The following is a 21,222-nucleotide window of genomic DNA, read 5'->3' as shown; positions in this document are numbered from 1 at the left end:
GTTCAATTATCAATTGCTTTATAAATTATTATACATATATAGAAAAAGTTACATCATATTAATCTTATGTGCGTATTAAAAAGATCTCATTTCTGGGAATAATCAATTTTTAATTTCGTATTCTAATCAATGATATTACGTAGCACAAAATATTACAATTTAATCAATAACTTTAGTCTCATTTTCATTAATGCATATTGCATTTTTTAAATTATAGTGATTAAATTACAATTAAAGATTAAACAAAATTCCACTCGTTTTTGTTGTACCTAATACACATAAAAATAAATAATAGATGCAAAATTTTGACTTGAAATACACTTAGATAGTAATTTAATCCTTATCAAATTGTTATAACAGCATATATTGCAAGACAGGCGAGGAAGAAGCAGGAAGAGGAAGGAAAAGTAGGGGGAATCGATGATATGTGATTAAGTGATGATTTATATATTCGAATGTGTGCGAATATATGCTCGTATGTGTACATGCTTTCATATCTCTTGTACAAGTGAGTCGCCTTGTTGTTACGAGTATCAACTTCTTCGTTGATAAGCAATTATTAATGCGTGTGTCAGAAAAGGCTCATTTAGATTCGAGTAATCTTGGTTCGAGTAATCGAGTAACTCTTATTAAATACATTTAGGTGAAATAATGTATGCTTGCGCAATATACACATTACGGTAAAAGTGATTAATTGATATTTATATAAAAAATATTGTTAATTTTATAGAATTATTAGGTACATTAATGACTTTAATGGAAACTTGAAATTAAGTACATTTATTGATAATTTCATAAAATTAAAGTGATAATATGCTTCATATATTTACTTTTATGACATTATCGATGAATTGAAATTATTGATACGAGAGAAACTTTAAATTTTTTACATTTATCAATATAATAAATAATTCTATACAATATTGCCAGAGAGATTTCATAGAATTATCACATTCAATTCTCAGTATAAAAGTATATATAACAAAAACTCTATAATCATCAATGTTTCATGCATTCATATATAGATTGAAAATATTAAATCGCTGCTAAATTAATGATTTACGGATTTTCGTGAGAATTTTCTTGCTCTCCCGATGGATTTCTCTGATTCAACTTTAGAGTATTTCTACCGAAAGCCCATAGTCCACCTATCGACCACAGGAAGACACAGGACAGACTGAGAAAGGATGTGAAATAAAGCGCACCCACGTAACTATCTGTTGAATCGTGCACCAAACCTAAAAAATATTCAATGTCGATTAAAATAGATAAGATAGAAAATAATGATAAAATAGATTAGATAGATGATAACGATACAATCCTGTTAAACATTATGGTTATATCTAGGTACAATTGAAATTATAATAAATATTCAAGAAAATTACAGGCTGCTTTCATTGTACACTTAGAATTTCTCCTTACCGATAATTGGTCCCACGCTGATAGACAGGATGCCGTTACAAACCATCTGAATACCGGATGCAGCCGGCAGCCTCTCCAATGGTACGTAATCGGGAATGATTAGAGCTTGGAAGACAGCTTTGGTTCCCTTTGCCATTCCGACGATCACAGCTACTCCGATCACGATGACGTAGGTATCACCCCACGTCGACAAAACTGCCAAGAAATTAACATGAGAATTGATTTTGTATACAGAAGTTTACATAAAACATCGGGAACGCGAAGATCAATAAGAGTGTGAATGAATACAAAAAGATATATCGTAATATTATTAATCAAAATATAACATAGTGTTAAAATACATTACAATATCAAGATGTGTATTGCGATAACATAATTTCAGCCGCGGTTTGATAATTGTCAAATATTACGATCAACGATTTGCGGATGGTATCGATTGTCTTACGATATGCAGCTAATCAACCCACCCCAAAGATATCACCTCGTGAAGAGATCCCTCGTGTTCGTATACCTTATGTGTGGCGGTACGTACTAGTCCTTCCGAGGATCGATCCCAGCAGGGACATCACATAAAGATTCCTGCATGTCCAGCCGGTTTTTTGCGCCAGCAACGGTACGCAAAGGCGCCCCGTGATGTCCGCGGCGGCTTGAACCGACATCACTGTAGCGATCGACGTTCGGTCGAGATTCGCCAATTCGGCCAGGATGAAAGGTATCGTTGCGTTGAAGTTCGTTTCGGCCACCAACGAGACGCCCATACCTGTTTTTTTTAGGCACGCGTTACATGCATCTCTCAAAATTTTAATTCTACTTCGGCAAGACCTGTGAATTCAGTAGTTCGTAATCTACCTAGAACTATCGCTATATAACGATTATCACGAAGAAGATCGAGATCCATGTTTGTAACAATTTTTCTAAGGAACGAAGTATGTCTACTTTTCACTTCAGTCTCGCTATTCTTTGGCCGATGATTCGGTTGTCTTTCCTCTTCATTGTTCTCTTCAATTAATAACCGGTTTTGAACGGTGTTATTTTCTACATTTGCCTCATTATCAACACGTGAACTTTCCTCTTTCGATATATCGGTAATTTTGTCTACCAGAACAATCTGCTAAAAATGGGAGAAGAGAGAGAGAAAGAGAGCCTTTTCCAAATATAGTCTACATTTCGCATATCGTGGATGTGATACAATGAGGTGACTGAAATACATAAAATGAAAAATGGAGAGGATCGGAAATAAGATTGCGCTTTTTCTCACGTACCTTTAACTCACCTCTTTCTGCTTTCCGAACGGTCTTAATAGCGACGCACCAATGAGAGAGTGCGAGGCGATTCCACCAAGGATCAGGAGAGCGCCAGTCGTGGCAAAATTCCCGAGAAGTACGTCTATCAAAAGGGGCATTAAGATCGGGCCCAGACCGGTTAACGTAACTGAAAAACCCATGGCCACGTTGCGTTTCTTGCGGAAGTACGTGTTCAAAGCTAACGTTGTCGCTGGAAAAATGATTCCTTGGCCTATGCCTGTTAAACATAAACGTTTTGTAATTAATGCTATCATCTTTTTAAGATACAATAGCGTTAGTTAATACATAAGAGTCTTAGATCTCTCAATTACAGAGCAATCTTGAAGATCCTCGAGAATGCAATTACATCATGTCTGTTCTATATTAATTGAAATGACTGGAGCTCGGATGAGAGCTATAACGTTGAGCGCCGCTGAGTGCCGAACAAAGACTGCGTCGCGGCAACCTATATGCTCTAAACTATTCTGAAAGTTCTTTCACATTGTGTGCGTGTATACTACCACTATGTCTTACTTTTTATCAGTCTACTGTGCTCTAGAGTTCAGTGGCGCTCAGCACAAATGATCAAGCGGCTCGTCATATTACGCCTCTCATTCGGGTATCCTGTAGCGTGAATTATTTACCAATAATAACGCAATAAGTGATAATAAGAGTCGAGAGAGACACGGCGAAGGCAGCGGCGCAGATTCCGAAGACGACTGTCAGGCTACCGAAATATGCGACCTGACGAAAGGCGAATCTCTTCATCATCGGGCCGCTTATCAGGCCGAGACTGCATGTTATTGTCCCATTAAGATGAAGAATCAGACTTGTTTGCGTCGCAGTGATGCCGAGACTTGTGAAACGTTCCGCGAAAATAAGGCCGAAACATTGCTGGACCGGGAGCACGGCTAGCTAATGAAGGAAATTGCAGTTAATCTTACGAGAATATATTGCTCAAATTTTATATTGTTCAAATATTCGCATCTTTTTGAACATCGTTTTCACGTTTTTACAGAATTCTCCAGATGCGAAGATCATCATTTTAAGTAGATAAATATATATAAATTTGATAGGTTTCATGAAACGTTCAAATTTTTATTAACATTGGATTTTTATGCCGTATGGAGAATTAAATTGCCAAATTATCATCATAAATACTACAAATATAAACAGAATATATCTTAAAATCTTTGACCTTGGAAGATTTCCGTCATAAATTTTCAGTCCATTTTTCGTTAGAAGAAACTTCAAATTATATATTAAAGAAGAATTTTGGTTAGAATTAAAAAATCGGAGATTAAAACTCACTCATAACAATAGGAATTAATTACTTTAAATTTCTAAAAGCGATTATAATGAAAAAAGACTTACATTGATAACAGTCACGCCGATAACGATCGCCCATGCCCAGCCCCGATCTACTACGCCACGTGTCATTCTATCAATCGTATCAATCACCGTTTCGCAAGCGTCTCATGGGAGTAATACGTTCCTAAAGATTTCCAGTTGTATTCCGTGCTCGTACCATCAGCAGACTGCAAATCTAATCGTTCGGACAACGTACGATCACAAATTTAGATCCGAGCAAGTGATAAGATACGCGCTGCGGATAAGGCTCCTCATTTCGATTCGGCTCTTATGCATTATGCATTTGCATATAATTTATACATACGTATATGAATCGTATGCTTTTTTTATATTAGAAGCAGCTGCATCTTCTATTATATACTCACACATTTACACTTTTTGTAACAACCGTATGATCTATATCAAATACTTCTTCAATCAATTAATTAATAAAATAGTAATGTTTACTAACAAGAACGAACTTCGTCGCAATTCAGTTCAATTATTTTTATCAATCTTAATTATATCTTATAACGAAAAATAAAGTAACTACCTTGACAAAATTGTAAACGTTATGGGTCCAACTGATAAAACTTTACTGATAAAAGAGTTTCTAGAATAACTCCTAACAGTTTTTGCAAGTTTACTTTGCTTGTAAGTCGACAACTGGATTAACCTTGTCCCGAATTATTTACGTTTCTTACAGATCCATAATGATTAAAATGAAATGACGAATACAAATGCTGGTTCGATCGACCAGTTATTTAAACGGCACAAAAATAATTAACAACTTTGTTCCTTTATTTGCTCTTCATCAGCGCTATCTGTATTAATGACTCAGTCGTTCTCCCTTCTTCCCGCGACAACTGCTTACTTTGTAATCAAGTTAAAATGTTTAATCGAGTCGTCAAGCCTCCGCGTTAGCAAACAGTTATCGGAGTACATTATTTAATGTTAAGTACAGTCGGAAAATTTTTCAACGCCGCAGTATAATATCACAACGTCAACACTCACGCGTGTCAATTTTGAAAATTCATTGAAATGTCCAATGGGATTTCTTGAGATGCTCCGATGTGAATGTTTGGCACATAAAACCAGGGCAGATATGCTCCGACGCGAGCTGCGGACGATCCGAGACTGGCCGAAGAGGAGGAAGCGCGATGAAAACCGGCTCCGCTACTCCATCCGAGCGCGATCGTTCGTAATCTTTTCACTCGCGAGCCTGAATACAAGCGCTCATGCAGCGCTGCGCTTGGGGTATTTAATTTCTAGTCGCTTTTATGTGATTCAATGCAACGAAATAAACGCGCCTTATCATCTCGCGTAAGTGCAACGACACGAGTGATGATTTATGCTATATCATGTTACATCAACTGCAATCACCTTGCAATTTGATATAAAATGCAGTTTTAAAAAAAGCACAAACATCTGTGCAAATAAATACACCGATTACATTAGGAGTCAATATTTATCAGACCCGTCCAATTTGATAATCTTTTCCGACAACTGCTTTTTGAAAACAATGATCAGATTTTTTATTTGTACGCAGAATGATAACTGATTTGACAAGGAAGTTTTTTGGATAAACAGACGAGAAATGAGTTTTTTGCACTTGTAAAAATACCAACATAGCGCTGCATCTATAGTAGATAAGATATCAGTACATCGGAAAGATTACAAATTATGAAGTCATTGAGAACTTAATTGATCTGATTTAATGCACAAGGATTATTTTTTTGAGCATTAAAAAAATAATTGCGTTACGACAAAAATTGTAACGCATAACTGATCGTCGTTTTGCAATTGTTAGTTTGTTAATTATATGAGAATTATTAATTGACGAAAAAATTAGTTTGAAAAAAAAAGATTTATTTTTGATTAGTATTTGTGACGTACTAAATCGTAAGAATTTGACGCATAAATTTGTGTTTAATATAAAAATTCATTAGACTTTTGTTTTGCTATATTAAATTAAAAATACTATTCTGCTACAACTTGCTGTTGCAATTTCTTAACTATGATAAGTTGTCTACAAAAGATACCATATAAAAATTCAATGCTCCACACGATAAATGTGGTAAGTATCATGCCGGTCATCACGTGAATACAGATCTTGTAGCTATCACTGACATCTCTGATGTATCCTTTTTCAACAGAAAATAAATATACGAAGGATTAATTTGCATGCTGTTTTATTTTAATACAATGCAAGAAACATTATTGTCTCGTATTGTATAAAAACGTACCAATTAAAGGACTCATGGTGACTACACATAAGCCCTTAAACACCATAAATATTCCAAATGCACTTGGTAGCCTCTTCAAAGTACAACACTCGGATATACAAAGATTTAAATTCACTAATGTAGCGCCACGCAAAAATCCAGCTATTACGAACATGGCAATCAATGGTGTTCTTTCCGATTGTTCCGCTAATACTGTGTAAAAAAAAGAATTTTTAATTTCTTTCAATAGCTCTTTTTAAATTCAATTAGAGACTTACTGGAGCGCGTGATCCCAATAAAGAGGCTGGAAATCCAAAAGACTATGCGCTTTTTCCAGCCGAATTTGTCGAATAGCGTCGGCAGCAGAAGTCTAGCGAGAATATCGGTGAACGCAGTCAGGGACAGGCAAAAGGCGACCTCCGCTTTCGTCATTCCTGGCCGATCGTCAAGTTCCTACGAGCAGTTTATGTAACTTCCGAGCAGTGCCGTAGCGAGGATGTTTGCTGAGATCGGTGTGTTTCGATCATCGAGGTCTCCATAATATTGTTCTAAACAGATTTGTATGTATGCGAGGCGCGGACAACTTTTCATGTTTAGAACAGAGAGACGGGAGTTCTTTCAACAGCGAAGTAATAGACATCCTTTGCTACGGTACTGATTACGTTTAAGTTGTACAACTCATATTCTCTCACCGATATCCGAGAGAAAGAAAGGAGTCATCAGTTTGAAGTTTGACTCAGCCACGTAAACGAAGCTGCAGCCTAAAACAACATTTAAGTACGTCAAATTTTTTAGAAGATCCAAGTCAAAAGTTGCTTTTATCTTCGTCATGAACGATTCCTTCTTAGGTGAGGTTGATCCATTTTCTGTATCTTGATCCTTGGTCCACATTGATCCATTTGACATCCTTCGTGCTCCAGAAGGATTTGGTTTCATTAATAAAGCTTCGTGCTCTCGGTTTTCATTAGGCTTTTTCTAAAAACAAAAAAAAAGTATATATATAATATATAATTTCGTTTAATATAAAAATTCGAGATGTTAAAAATTCCAAGTTATGTGATAATTCGATATTTTGTGGATTATATATAAAATAATTACTTTGACTGGCGGTGGCGATGGTCGTTCTTCGAGTGGACGTAACAAACATGATCCTATCACAGAATGTAATGCCCATCCTCCGACGATGAGCGTTGTGCCGCGAAATCCGTATATGTCCAGCAGCATATGTATTAACTGCATAAATGAATTGCTATTTATAACATTTCTCTGGTTTTTTTTTTTTTTTTTTTTTTACAAATATACCACTTACCAACGGTACGACCATCATTGCCAACGCCGTTCCCGCCATGGAAAAACCCACTGCTTGTCCACGTTTTTTGTCGAAGAACGTATTCAAGGCGATGAAGGAGCAAGCCATGGCAAGGCCAGTACCTAGACCTGTTGTAGGATAAATTTATATTTATATAAGACACTGAAATATTATTTATAATAATACATGTATTTAATATCAGAACAGCAAAATTATATAATTTGTAATAAACATCAGATTCTATATATGTATACCTCCTAACACGCTATAGGAACAAATAATATACAGCATACTATCAGCTTGCGATGTAATTATTAAACCACTGCAGCTTAATAAAGATCCAAAAAATGCGACTTGTCGGTAAGAATATCTTTTAAGTAATGGACCGACTAGGAAACCTGTAAATTTATATGATTTGATAAGAACAAATAATTTTTTCTTTTAAAGTAACATAAGTATAAGTTTTGTATAATGTTTACCAGAAAAATTGACAATGGCATCTAAGACGCTCATTATAACTGATGTTCCCGTGGAGTCGACATTGAGATCCTCTAATAGATCTTTGAAAAGCAATCCGAATGATGGATCCAAGGATCGCAAAGAGAGCTACAATGTGCGTTGGGATAACAAGTAAAACTTTTTCTAATATTATATATAATAATTATATTATCGCAAATAAAAAAAAATTGACCTTCCACGCTACTTTGTTTTTACCATCTTATATTTCTCATATACGCGTATTTATCAGTAACATCAATAAAACTTGAACATTTAATAGTCAATAATATATTATTCTAAAGATAAAATAATAGATTTTGTGAAGTAGGAACTTTGAAGAATATAAAGTTCTTACAAAAATAATTTTTTGTATTACCACTTCCATTGGTATAATACCATCTTTTATCACAGTAGCTTTATGTTGCGTCATTTTCTTTACAGCATATTTTTATTCAGGAATGTAAATTAATAATTCAAGCTATATATAACAGCGTTCATAATAACTTTGTTAACATTTACCGCAATTAGACTGCTTCCAAGACAAACAAACCAACCCCAGCCACCATCTGGAGCTTGTCCCTTAGTATCATTTTTCTTGTTTTCTGTCATTATTTACAAAAACGATTTTTCATGTGGTTTATTATAAATTATTACTGCTGAAAAATACTCTACCGAGAGTTAATTTAAGTTGCTAACGATCTTTAAATCACATCGTCACATGAACTCTTTCTAATCGATACCGATACCGCTCGCTAAAAATGCCAATCACGTGCTTGCCCACTACTGTGTGACTTTCAGACTAAGCATCGAATAATATATGCTGCCTATTGCTCCTCTCCACTTGTTTCTGCTCCTACTCCTGTGGAAAAACACATTGGTCAAGAAGGGGATTTAGCACAAATGATCAATACGTGTGCGTAGTAATGTCGATCGAATCGTATATACCTACTTCAAAATCTACAAAGCAATAAATAATAGGCATATGTTATGTAACAGCAAGAACAAATTATTTTGGCATTTAGCAAATGGAGGGAGCTACATGACATATAAGGCGTAGTCAATCCGTATTTGGCGAACATAACTACTATATATGCTGTGTCACACGTTGATGGAAAAGTACATGTGATTTGTCTAGTAAATTTTCTGTCTTCTAATATCGATAAGTTATCTTTAGTTGCAAGTAATACATTATCATTCTCGCTTTTTATCTTTTAATATTATCTGGAATAAAAGATAACATATGCAAAAAATTATAATTGAATATTGTTCATATATGTATATTAATGATTATAAATAAATTTTATCAAATAAATGATAACGTGACAGTTATACGTAAAATAACATTATTTTACGTTATCGATTAAGTATGTGTTATACTATATAGTGTCACAATGTTTAATGCTTCTATAGGAACTGTACAAAATTATTACTTGACACATGATACGTAAATAATAAATACAATGAAACTTACCACTAATAAAAAAAAAAATAGATCTTTCTATAAGATGCTTCGAACAACTTACTGTTAGTTAATTTGTCCCGATTCGTACATTATTCACTCCTTACTTCTTTCTTATTAGTCAGCAACACAAATGTTTTAGCAGTTTGTTTGGCGAGTAATTGGAGACAATTGATATAATTAGCCAATAATTGTTAACGCCAGTGTCCACTGTGATCACATGCGAATCATTTGCAACACTGGCCGACCTTCGTTGGTTGGACGTTTTATCTGTGTCCACATTGCATATACATATATATATAGATAGCACTCACCAGGCGATAGGTTATATATATAAAACGTTACCTATGCTTTTTTATCAATAAAATTGCTTCAATAATTGCAATAAAGTTTTCACAATATTTCACAATGGAATATACAATGCGATAATTGTGTTTTTTACATTGTAATCTTGTCTGATAATAAAATTAATTGCTATAAATTACAATAAAATTTAATCTTTAATATTATATTATATTCAATGTATTTGGTACTCTGTGTGCTAACACGCCGCAATCGATACTATAAGTAGAATAGATAAGTATGTAGATAAGTACGTAGATAAGTATGTTACTATGACGTTATAACATTCACTGATATAGCGCCTTAATTTATGCAACTGCGAGTTATATGTGCAAACTGGGTAAACGTTGCTTAGGTTCAGTTTACTTATAAAAATAGTTTTTTTTGTAACGTTAATTATTTTTTTTATTTTAAAATAAATTACCGTTATATGTACATATTGTACATATCACTTTGTTAAAACATATAAAATTATTACATGCTTTCGTAAACCAATAATAGTTAATAAGAACCGAAATTGTAACGTATCACATTATAATAAAAATCAAAGTATGTACGCATATTATCTTATTCTTTTTAATGTTATTAATAATTATTGAATGGATTATATTTTACCCTTTATTTTTTTTACACACAATCTTCACAAACTTTTCTATCATTGGTTATTATATTTTTCTCTTATAAATATACTGATCTCGTTTTTTTTTTATGGAAAAATCGAAGAAAATTTATAATTTATATTATGAATCATTGTTCAACTTTAAAATTTTTGTTAATTTGCATTTTATTAAAAAATCGTCATTTTTGATGTAATAAATCCATATTAAGATACTCAAATTTATCATCTATTAGATTAGATATAAAATGCTAATTAAAAAATCTTCTTTTATAATGAACTGGTTAACTGAATTGGAGCATTTGTAAATCAGAGAGTATACGAGGCAAGTTTACATTTGGATCTTCTCTCTCCGCAATTCCGTAATTACGGATCCTCCCCCCCCCTACAGTGCTAATATTTCATTCTGGCCTAAGAATAGGTGTTTAGTATGATGACACTTCGTACAAAGATAAGAGAAACTTCGAAATCTCGTTTGTGGCATGCCCTGCTTAGTCGGAAACCGTCTACCTTCGATTATCGTAGAAGTGTATCGGAATCGTTGAGGTTTGCATTAAATTTATCTATCATTATTCTGCTAGGTAAATACTTAAATCTTATCTTCAAATCCGGTGCAATGAAAATAGTAAAAATATAATTTTATCTAATTAATCTGGGTAAATATTGTGTGGGAAATGTGCTGTCTTAAATTAATGACATGTCAAACTGTTTCTGTTCAAAAAATTATTGCTTAATTTATATTTCATGTTAATAAATTGACTATTATTTGGACAATTTTTACTTTTGTATTTATTTAATGCAAGGAAAAACTAAATCCAATAAAATAAATTAATATTAAAAAAAATAACGTTTTGTGTTTCCTATGGATAAATAAATTACCTCTGTCAGACGTTATTGCAGATACTGAATGTAAAACATCACTTTTTATTATTTTAATGTCTACTGTTTTTAATAATAATTAAAGTAGAATATATTTATATGTAAATATACTATATTTTCGTATTGGTATATATTTATCTTTTATTAAATACTTTTTCTATAATTTTCTTTCTTATTTTGTGAAAAAACGTGACGCTATTTAATGTGTTCAAATAAATCAGGGACGCGATTTATCGTAATATGACGGTGACAGAAATCAACGGTACGACGATAAATGCGCCCAATTTGAATAACGCTGTCAAAAGTGAAAAGAAGAATGCAACCGCAAAGATAGAAGAACTGATTAATGAAGAGGATGAAATTACTCTGGAAGATTTGGCGCCAGATGGTGGCTGGGGATGGATGATTGCATTGGCAATGATATTAATTCTCGTTAGTAATTATAATAATGCATAATAAATGATAAAATAGTGCTCAAAGCTATTGAAACAGCTATGTTACTCTTATATAATAATATTTACTTAAAAGTTATTTCAAAATCTTTCCCAATGCAAACATGAGCGAGTTTGTATGTAGATATAGGTATGATGTGTAATTAACAACTTCTTTCCTGCTGTTTTAGTTTACCACGGTAGGCCCAGGATCGTGTTTTGCTATAATCTTTGGCGATTTTCTGGAAGATTCCGGCCAGGCAGGCATGGCATCGAGTCTCTTCAATTCCGTCTTTATGATCAATTATTCTATTGCCAGTAAGCACGCATGTGACATGTGTTTAATAATCAAAATTGAAGAAAAAAATGGTGATACGCTAAATTATATTTGCACAGTTATCAATCGAAGATTTCTATACAAATTTATTAGTAACAATTTGTAAATAGTGTGTTTGCAAAGACATATGTGATCTTCGCACTTTTTTCCCCGGTATGAAACTTTTCTCGGAAGAAGAAATTTGCATTTGTATCCACGTGATAAGAAGATTAAGTGACGTCCCCAAAGCGTAATTTTTCTGCTCTTATCGACGTTGTCAGTTAAGCCATCAGCTTCTTGCTGTAAATTTGCAGCTTCTGTCGTCGACATTTTGCACGAAGGATTAAATATATATTGGTACATTTTGCACGAATAACGTGTGTACTGCCATGAAGTTTCGATCCAACACATATTTGCAACGTATGCAAATACGTTTTCGATATACATAAAAGTCTCACGGCCCATTATTCGAATCTAACTATAATTGAATTCTTGTTTACGAAAAAACGTACGCTACATTTCGTTATCACATATTCTTGGAACATATCACAATTATCAGATTAGAAAATTATTTCTAGTGAAAAAAATGCGCTTTTATTGTCACTCGAGTGCGAAGATAATAAATTTTACTATGAATTAAATAACGATCCTCGAATAAGAAATTAAATAGAATTTTATATTTATCTTTTGTTATCATTACATAATAAATATCATTTTTAATTTAATTTAAATACGCACAATTTTATTTATAATATTTAATATTACTATTATAGAATATCGTGATGTAATAATATTTAAAAATAATATATTTTGCAAAACACTGATGTTTGTAACTTAAAGATAATTAACAGATAGTAAAATATAAATAATAAACAACGGATCTTATTATAAAAATAATTTAAACACAAAGTTTTTAGTATTTGGAAGATTACATTCGTTAAACAGTATTTTATTCTAACTAATAACATAATTTTTCTTTTTCCACTTATGCATTGAACACAAAGAAATATTTCTTGTGCAGGTTTGCTCACCAATACACTGTTGAAAAGATATTCTACAAGACCGGTCGGAACTGTGGGTGCACTCTTCTTCGCGTTATCTAACATCGCCCTGGTCTTCGTTAGAAATATATATGACATGGCTTTTATTTATTTTCTACAAGGTTTTGGATTGGGCTTGATTATGACAATTACTAATACGGTTTTCAACTCGTACTTCGTGAAGAAAAGAGCGAAAGTAAAGCAATTATGGCTATAATGCTCGGGTCTGTTAAAAAAACGCTGAATTCTCAGCTTATTAAAAAAAATTCTTTCTTATTTAGGTGATGTACGCGTCGCAAGTCATTGTTGCGTTAGGCGGAATTGTTTATCCCATGTTGTGCGGAAGGATGTTGCCGTTGTACGGTTTTCGCGGTAAGTGTCGCAAAGGCAAAGTTCCAAATATTTATACAACTTATTTTTGTTTGTCGTTTGTGTTATAGGTACTGCGGCAATCATAGGTGCTCTAAGCCTTAATAGCGTCGTTGGAATGGCAATGATGCATCCCGTGGAATGGCACGCTAAAAATCCGGCAGAGGTTCGTGCTGAAAGAGCGCGCGAAAAGGAACAAAAAGTCTTTCGGGAATTGGCACTATCGAATCGTCGTTCAACCATCGACGTGATCCACTCATCTTCCAAGACTAAATGGAGCAGTCTTCGTAGTCTCAAGGAAGAAAGGAACACAAATACACCATTGCTGAATGAAGTTTTTAAGGTGACATGAAATTCGATGATAAAATTATCTCACTTCTTTGTCAATTAAATTAAAATTTTTTTCCATTTAATTATATTTGTCCGTTTATATTTACATTGATTTTGTTTAGCCTTCTGCACAAAGAGTTGCGTCAGTCTCAGCAATTGAGAGCGGAATGCGTTGGAGAGCTAAATCAGGATCTATATGGGAAAGTTTATCGCGGCGTACATCGGCTATCTCGGCCTCTAGCTTAGTTAATTTGGCGACTCGCACGACATATGTACTAAGCGACATACGGCTTCATCTAGAAAAGAAGTATAGTGAAAGACGAACAGATAAAGAAACGCAGGAGAAGGAAGAGAAACAAAAAAAGGAAATCCAGAAAAAAGAAGAAAAAGAAAATAAAGAAATTCAGGAGGAGAAAGAGAAACAAGAAAAGGAAACCCAGGAGAAGGAAGAGAAACAAGATAAGAAAATCCAAGAGAAAGAAGAAAAACAAGACATTGAGAAAGAACAAAAGGCAATAAAGTAAGTATACGGTTCAGTTATTTTTGTAATTGAATTATATAATTTATGGTTAATATATCTTAAGACTGTAAAACTTTGATAGTCCTGCTATTATATATTTAATAATATCATAATATATATAATTCTATATCTTCATGTAATTTACGCTCCGATTTATTTTGTCAATACCAAAGGTATAAAATGATTCTGAGAGATCTAGTGGATATGTCTCTGGTGAAGAATATCTGTTTCATAAATTTGTGCTTCGGCGTCAGTTTCGTGTGTACTGCCGACTTTGGTTTCTCTTCTCTACTTCCTCTTATGATGACCGATGCGGGATACCCGAAAGCCTATGCCGCACTGAGCGTCACAATCAGTGGAATAGCCGAGCTGGCGTCGAAAATTTTACTGTCAATTTTTACACTAATAATAAACGTAAAATCAAAGTATATATTCTTTATCGCCACAATCTTGATGGGATTCGCAAGAATGGGTGAGTACATTCAATTTTATAATTGAGCAAATAAATTATCGCAAATTTTTAGTTTCTGAAATGGCTAATAAAAATCACGATATGTATAGGATTCCTGCTATATGAGGGTACGATAAAAGGCGCGTTAATTACGATAATGTTAATTGGAGCCGTGCGATCGTGGCTGCTGGTCCCGCAGCCTCTAGTTATCATAGAAGATCTCCAAATAGAAAAATTTGCCTCGGCTTATGGCCTCAACGCTGCCATCTGCACTTTAGTCACGATAATTTTCGGCGCCATCGTAGGTAAGTTGAGAAAGACCGTATTAAGTTTTGATTCGTATAATACATATAACTACATATGTGTATATTGTTGCAGGAATTATTAAAGATTGGACTGGTAGCTACAAAATGTATCAAATTTCTTTACTAGTGTTAAATAGTGTATTTATTTTACCTTGGGCTTTGCAATTCATTTTTGTAGACTTCAGAAAATGGCGGAAGCAACGCGCGCAAGAAACTAACACAAAATCTATCGACTGTCGATGGGAATGAAGAGATGTAGAACATCTCGAGAATTAGTGACTATTACTGATCCACTTATCAAATTGCATTCTTGCTCCTTCTTTATTAAAATGTTTAGTACCTATTCTTAGTTATTCTTGGTGTACATACATAGAGCAAGTTAATTTTTATGTATGTAAAATAGCTATCTGCTGGTTATAATATAGAAAATTTTATATTTTATAATAAATATTGAATTTTTTTGTACATACAAATAAATACATTTAAATAAATTTGATTTAAATTCTTATAAAAAAAAAAACAGACAAATTGTTTACATTTTTTTACAGAAAATTACTGAACTCATGAATATAAAATATATTAATGAGTTTATATAAGTAAGATCGAACAACACATCATTTTCGTTGAGCGCTTTATTTGCTCAAAATTATACATTAGTAGATTAATCTTAATTAATAATTTTATTATCATTTATTAACTTTTAATTATTAACTCTTAATAATTATAATTAATAAAATAATTGAAAATTTTATATAAACTTAGTAATATAAACTTATATCTTATATATGTGTGAGTTGTAAAATATATATATATATATATATATATATATGTAGGTCTGGAAGTATGTTCCGGGACTTTTATTTTTGATATCGGTATATTCCGGGACATTTGGCAGTTTCCAGGACTGTCCTGGAAAAAATTGATGTCCTACGGCATTTTTCGGGACAATTTTTTGAATCTGATTACATATATATGCGTTATATTCCAGGACTGTACATTTCAAAAAACGTAAACAGTCCCGGAACATACCCCTGGACCTACATATATATATATATATATATAGCCTTGAAGATATTTTTGGTATATTAAATACAATGTATTGATTTTCTTCTACGTCTAAAATATTGTATTACTTTAGAAAAATTAAATAGCTTTTTAGAGAAATTTTAGATACATTATTAGAGAAATATATTTACTCAAGTAAGATTAATAAATAAAAAATAAAATTCTTACTAAAATACATCCATATATATATATATATATATATATATATATATATTTATATTTGATTAGATTATTATGCTTTACGCGGATAATGGGATTGTTAATTCCCGGTTATTCTTCTCATGCTGGTTTGCGCGGCTCGACTTTGATCTTGAATCCATCATGTCTTTTCAAAATAATATCAGCTCGCAGTTGGAAATCTTTGTCGGGCGTATCAGAAACAATGCGGTAATTCCTCAGTATCGTCGATAACAAAACTTTCAGTTTCAACATAGCATATTTTCGCCCCACGCAAGACCTTTGAAAAATAGGTTATTGTCAACAAATATACATTGTAACAATATTCGCGGGAAATGTCTTCTTCAACCTCATAGTTTAGGAAAATTCCTAGAGATAATAGAAAAAAGTTATTATACTAAAAAAATATTATTAGTTATATTAAATACCTCGGTCCAGCACTGAAAGGAATGTAAGCATAATAATGTCTTTGTTGCATTTTTTCCGGTAAAAAGTTGTCTGGATCAAAAACTGTTGGATTTGGATAATATTTCTCCAACCGATGCGTTATAAATTGTACGACCAGTACCGTGGCAGACTTTGGAAGAACATAATTGCCCGTAACTGTTAATATAAAACATAATAAATGTATTTTTTTAAATTTATAAATAAGTTCTTTTAAATATGTACTATAACGCGATTAATATTATTGTTATAGTAATGCATTTAATTAGATAATTTACCTATTTTCACATCTTCGTTAAGATGCCTGGCAATCAACGGTACCGGTGGGAAAAGTCTCAAAGTTTCCATAATAACTCTCTCGAGATATTTCATCTCTAAAGTATCTTGGAAAGTGCATTGTCTGTCGCTATCACCAAAAATCGTATCCAATTCTTCGTGCACACGAGCCTGCACAATGAAAATCATAAAATTATAAAGAAAAGAAAAGAGTTAAATTATTACGATTGTTATATCGAAATCAAGCAATATATCGACTTTCCTCAGAAACGACAGAGACTGATGAAGATCGCAAAATGCAATATCGTTGAATTATTCATGGAATTACTATTTCAATTTTGACTTAATTTAAATAAAAATGTAATTAGCGAGAGAGAAACAAATAAATAACCTGTTAGGATGGGTGACGCGATCAATGGTAAGAAATTATTTATGAAGTTGTGCGCTTCATGTCATACCACGGAAAAGGTTGGAAAACATAAGATAGGTCCTAACCTGCATGACATCATGGGCAAAACTTGCGGAAGTAGGTGTACTAATGCCCCAATGTCTTATATATACATATATATATATATATATATATATATATATATATATATATATATATAGACAATATCTCAATCAGGAAAATAATTTAATCAAAAATAAATTCAGAAAAAAAATTGTTTTAACAGTCATTTAATTGTTATATAGTAATATTTATGCGTAAATATGTATATAATGCTATATATTGAATAATAGTATGACAATTTATATATGTAACTATTAATTTTTTCTAGCTATTCCGGGATTTAATTTCACGGAAACTCTGAAGGAAAAAGCTATTGTATGGGATGAGAAGACTTTAAACGACTACCTCGAAATTCCCAAAAAATTTATCCCGGGAACAAAAATGGCATTCTGCGGTGTCAAGAAGTCCGAAGATCGAAGAGATTTGATCGCTTTCTTAGCTACTTTGAAATAACCGCGTTTTAATAAAACATTGCAATTTTGCTGCACAAATGCAACATGCAAAATAACCATAGGGCTATGTTATTAATTATGTAATTATTGTAATTAATCATCGAAAATAGTAATAATGAATATACCTGAACATCTGGATGATTTCCTAAGACACAAAGTGCAAAACTCGAGCCAGCCGCCGTGGTATCATGACCCTGTAATAAATCAATGAATTTCTTTTTGATGTATAAAATAATAACGTGATTTATTATAGCAATGCAGTTTGCGATGCATAAAAGGTATTTTGTAGAAAAAAAAATTTTAAAAAAGTTTAAATTATAAAGTTCATATACACGTTCAAAGATTCATGATAAGATTACATTTATTCTCAAAAAGAAATTGTCATACTTCAAACATGATGGTGTTCACTTCCTCCCAGATCTCCTCGTCAGTCATTTGCCCATTCTTCTTCAGTTCAAACATCATTTCTAGAAAAGCATGTCGCTTTTTCTCACCTACGTCGTTCTCATCGATATCATCGAGGTCATCTCTTACGTAATGCATATAATTAGCGGGTCTATTATTAGCATTTTTCGTATTTTCGGTCACATTCAAACTTTCCATTGGTTTATCGTTTTGCACTTCTTTTACTTGTTGATCTTTCACAAGTTTTTCTTCGACATCCTTTGCTTTCTCTTTGATCACATGTTCTGTCAATGTATGAACAATATTGAGCAGTTTCTCCTGAACTTTGGCAAGCTTCGAATATTTGAAAAACATGTCCAATCGTAGTGATATATCATAATGTCTTCGGTGTATAATATCGCTCAGTCTACAATATTCATATTATGGTGAGTGCGTTTTCTATATGATAAGTAAATAATAAAAAAATAATGCTACGTGTAATTTAAAAAACAAAAAATATATATACTTCATCACTGCCATGGCATATTCAAATCCGGTTTTCTGTCTTCTTTCCTTCCTAACTCCCATCGCTGTTTCCGTTAAAATATCAACCGTTACGGCTGACAGATAATCGTGGCAATCGAATTCCTTTCCAACTTTATCGCGAAGCCGGTTCACGAGATCTATGCTGTTTTCATAAAATAAAGGTACAAACGTCTTCAAGATATTCATGTGAAACGTAGGCGCAATCACTTTTCTATGTCTGCGCCATTTGTCGCCTTTTGTGATCAGCAAACCGTCTCCAAGCCACGGTTTGAACAATCTACGATGAAGATAAAGAGGATTATTTTAAGCAATATCTTACATATAATAAGTGATAGAACACCCAGAACAAAATTTGCCCCTCTAGTTTTACATACATATAATATAGGAACAAAGCACATATAAATTTTAATCAATTTATTAATTATTAATTTAACTTCTTACGCATATTCTTCGGCTTTGTCGATATGCACAGAACTACTCAAGATTATTTCAACATCTTGTGGATCTGCCAAGAAGACTACTACTTTTGAACCTAAATACGCGCCTACTACACTCCCATACTTTTCAACAAATTTAAGACCTATCTCTATTAATGCTTCGGGAGGCGCTTTAAAAGTTATTAATGAATGACCTAATATAGGTACGGATGGTGGGCCTAAAAGAAGAAAAAATTTGTCGTAGGATAATATAATGAGTAAATAATAATCAATATTGACGAAGACTACTCGCCAAAAACATATTCGTCGAGTAAAAAATTAAACTTATTTCTTATTATTAATATGTAAATATACCTGGTAGTTTCTTCACAAGACGAACTGCTCGAGAGGTTTCGATGTAATAGTACGCTGCAGCTAACACTGCAAGAAGCGTAGTCAGCAGAGAAAAAGTTAAAGTTGACATATAAGATGTTGTTACTGGATCCGCGTTCATCGTGATTTAAAAAAAAATACTGTCTCGTAATAGTCACTTATTTACTTTCTTGCAACTTACTAATTATAGTGTCGACATTGAAAGACATAAAATTCAAGATATTAAAGTACTGTAACAGTAATAGAAATATTTTATTTGTCGTTGGCGACTGAAATCACTTGTCAACGGTAAATACGTCTTTAACTAGCTCGCAGTAGTGACCGATATTTTATAAGCTTTAGTCCAGAGGAATTTATGTATTCGGTCTCACTTTTTAATTATACAATGACCTCGTCAATATCGCATTGTTTATTCATTTCCACTACGCAAATAATCGTAGACCGGATGAGAAAATTGCGTCACGCATTTGATTTCAAATGTAGGTTAATTCATCAATGTGGCAATATTGCCCCAGACGTGACACAGCCGTAAGCGCAACCTTTTTAATAAAAAACTGGAAATCGACCTGTCGGCATTATAAAGAAAACGTTGAAAACGCGAGAAATATAAAAAGATTTTTGTTGCATACGACAAAGTAACGAAATTATTGGTATATCGTAATTATGGTGTGTCATTGTTGATTTCACTTTTAATTTCGAATTAATATAAATCTTTCTCTTGTATAATAATAATAAAGCAAAATATTTATTACGGCGGGGGAATTATAATTAAAAACAATAAATAAAACGTAAAATAATTTAAGGCTATTTGAATTGCAACTTATACTTGAATATAAAACATTTTCCTCATGCAAACATCAAATTGTTCGAAAAAAGATGGTGGGGACAATCATATCCGCGTAAAGAACAAGAGAGATAGTGATATTATTAATTGTATTCAATGAACAAGATATTAAAAATTGTATTTAATTTGCAGTGCATTTTCCATTCTTCTTTTAATATTAAAAATCTTTATAAATCTTTTTCAATACTCTTTATTAACTTTATAAGTAATTATTGGGGTAACTCTCTCTCTCTCTCTCTCTCTCTCTCTCTCTCTCTCTCTCTCTCTCTCTCTCTCTCTCTCTCTCTCTCTCTCTCTCTCTCTCTCTCCCTCTCTCTCTCTCTCTCTCTCTCTCCCCGGTATATACGCCGCACCTAAGAAAAACTTAATTCATTAAGTACTATTTAAAATGTTCAAGGCAAATAAATTATACCAATAAAAACTTTATACTGTCTACTCTACTACTATAAAAAAGTTAGAAATATAAAATATTTATTCTTTGTATTTAACAAAAAAAACTTTTAGAGACCCTTGCATTTTTGCCACATATGTCATAGGGGTGGGATAAATGATATTTATAGGTGGAATAT

The 21,222-nt window shown here is 32.8% G+C and overlaps 4 protein-coding genes across 8 annotated transcripts; 2 read left to right on the top strand and 2 right to left on the bottom strand.

Moving 5' to 3' along the window:
* Nucleotides 1–231: 231 nt before the first annotated feature.
* Nucleotides 232–9,805, bottom strand: LOC143907961 (uncharacterized). The gene is made up of 18 exons (XM_077425110.1): nucleotides 9,611–9,805; nucleotides 8,607–9,308; nucleotides 8,069–8,195; nucleotides 7,844–7,987; nucleotides 7,590–7,717; nucleotides 7,379–7,513; nucleotides 6,973–7,255; nucleotides 6,559–6,714; nucleotides 6,302–6,493; nucleotides 6,037–6,199; nucleotides 5,533–5,561; nucleotides 4,080–4,180; nucleotides 3,350–3,620; nucleotides 2,696–2,943; nucleotides 2,272–2,533; nucleotides 1,955–2,182; nucleotides 1,423–1,617; nucleotides 232–1,238 (listed from the first exon to the last, which is right to left on the bottom strand). Exons 2-18 carry the CDS (start codon nucleotides 8,694–8,696, stop codon nucleotides 1,060–1,062), a joined length of 2,931 nt encoding a protein of 976 aa, XP_077281236.1. The 5' UTR covers nucleotides 8,697–9,308; nucleotides 9,611–9,805; the 3' UTR covers nucleotides 232–1,059.
* Nucleotides 9,806–10,912: 1,107 nt separating this feature from the next.
* LOC143907842 (uncharacterized) lies at nucleotides 10,913–15,623 on the top strand. 4 transcript variants are annotated; one of them, XM_077424852.1, is made up of 11 exons: nucleotides 10,913–11,050; nucleotides 11,605–11,815; nucleotides 12,006–12,132; nucleotides 13,152–13,366; nucleotides 13,452–13,542; nucleotides 13,611–13,882; nucleotides 13,992–14,389; nucleotides 14,563–14,861; nucleotides 14,951–15,145; nucleotides 15,219–15,239; nucleotides 15,324–15,623. In XM_077424852.1, exons 1-11 carry the CDS (start codon nucleotides 10,935–10,937, stop codon nucleotides 15,392–15,394), a joined length of 2,016 nt encoding a protein of 671 aa, XP_077280978.1. In that variant the 5' UTR covers nucleotides 10,913–10,934; the 3' UTR covers nucleotides 15,395–15,623. The 4 variants fall into 4 exon arrangements, with proteins under 4 accessions (XP_077280978.1, XP_077280979.1, XP_077280977.1 ...); XM_077424853.1 differs by having other exon boundaries at nucleotides 15,219–15,252; XM_077424851.1 differs by having other exon boundaries at nucleotides 15,219–15,623.
* Nucleotides 15,624–15,762: 139 nt separating this feature from the next.
* On the bottom strand, nucleotides 15,763–20,124 carry LOC143907843 (cytochrome P450 4g15-like). Of its 2 annotated transcripts, none has more exons than XM_077424856.1 (8): nucleotides 19,792–20,124; nucleotides 19,442–19,655; nucleotides 18,981–19,277; nucleotides 18,458–18,881; nucleotides 18,196–18,264; nucleotides 17,110–17,278; nucleotides 16,816–16,990; nucleotides 15,763–16,667 (listed from the first exon to the last, which is right to left on the bottom strand). In XM_077424856.1, the coding sequence occupies exons 1-8, from the start codon at nucleotides 19,928–19,930 to the stop codon at nucleotides 16,490–16,492; spliced, it is 1,665 nt and encodes a 554-aa protein (XP_077280982.1). In that variant the 5' UTR covers nucleotides 19,931–20,124; the 3' UTR covers nucleotides 15,763–16,489. The 2 variants fall into 2 exon arrangements, with proteins under 2 accessions (XP_077280982.1, XP_077280983.1); XM_077424857.1 differs by having other exon boundaries at nucleotides 16,532–16,756.
* On the top strand, nucleotides 17,507–18,189 carry LOC143907844 (cytochrome c). The gene is made up of 2 exons (XM_077424858.1): nucleotides 17,507–17,633; nucleotides 17,887–18,189. Exons 1-2 carry the CDS (start codon nucleotides 17,507–17,509, stop codon nucleotides 18,069–18,071), a joined length of 312 nt encoding a protein of 103 aa, XP_077280984.1. The 3' UTR covers nucleotides 18,072–18,189.
* Nucleotides 20,125–21,222: the final 1,098 nt, after the last annotated feature.

This window comes from Temnothorax americanus, unplaced genomic scaffold (assembly GCF_048541705.1).
Source record: "Temnothorax americanus isolate GAGA-0224 unplaced genomic scaffold, ASM4854170v1 Scaffold9, whole genome shotgun sequence".
In the NCBI taxonomy this organism is placed as follows: Eukaryota; Metazoa; Arthropoda; class Insecta; order Hymenoptera; family Formicidae; genus Temnothorax; species Temnothorax americanus.
The sequence above is the reverse complement of the archived record's forward strand: the minus strand, read 5'-3'. Positions and strand labels throughout refer to the sequence as shown.

Excerpts from the sequence above, each read along its gene's own strand:
- LOC143907961 (XM_077425110.1), bottom strand. The coding sequence starts at position 8,696 with ATGACAGAAAACAAGAAAAATGATACTAAGGGACAAGCTCCAGATGGT. Across the intron at positions 6,200-6,301 it reads CACCATGAGTCCTTTAATTG|GATACATCAGAGATGTCAGT; the intron begins GTACGTTTTTAT and ends CTGTTGAAAAAG. Across the intron at positions 2,534-2,695 it reads CGTTCGGAAAGCAGAAAGAG|CAGATTGTTCTGGTAGACAA; the intron begins GTGAGTTAAAGG and ends TCCCATTTTTAG.
- LOC143907842 (XM_077424851.1), top strand. The coding sequence starts at position 10,935 with ATGATGACACTTCGTACAAAGATAAGAGAAACTTCGAAATCTCGTTTG. Across the intron at positions 11,051-11,604 it reads AGTGTATCGGAATCGTTGAG|GGACGCGATTTATCGTAATA; the intron begins GTTTGCATTAAA and ends CAAATAAATCAG. Across the intron at positions 13,543-13,610 it reads GCCGTTGTACGGTTTTCGCG|GTACTGCGGCAATCATAGGT; the intron begins GTAAGTGTCGCA and ends TTTGTGTTATAG.
- LOC143907844 (XM_077424858.1), top strand. The coding sequence starts at position 17,507 with ATGGGTGACGCGATCAATGGTAAGAAATTATTTATGAAGTTGTGCGCT. Across the intron at positions 17,634-17,886 it reads CATGGGCAAAACTTGCGGAA|CTATTCCGGGATTTAATTTC; the intron begins GTAGGTGTACTA and ends AATTTTTTCTAG.
- LOC143907843 (XM_077424856.1), bottom strand. The coding sequence starts at position 19,930 with ATGAACGCGGATCCAGTAACAACATCTTATATGTCAACTTTAACTTTT. Across the intron at positions 17,279-18,195 it reads GAAATCATCCAGATGTTCAG|GCTCGTGTGCACGAAGAATT; the intron begins GTATATTCATTA and ends TTCATTGTGCAG. Across the intron at positions 16,991-17,109 it reads TAACGAAGATGTGAAAATAG|TTACGGGCAATTATGTTCTT; the intron begins GTAAATTATCTA and ends TTATATTAACAG.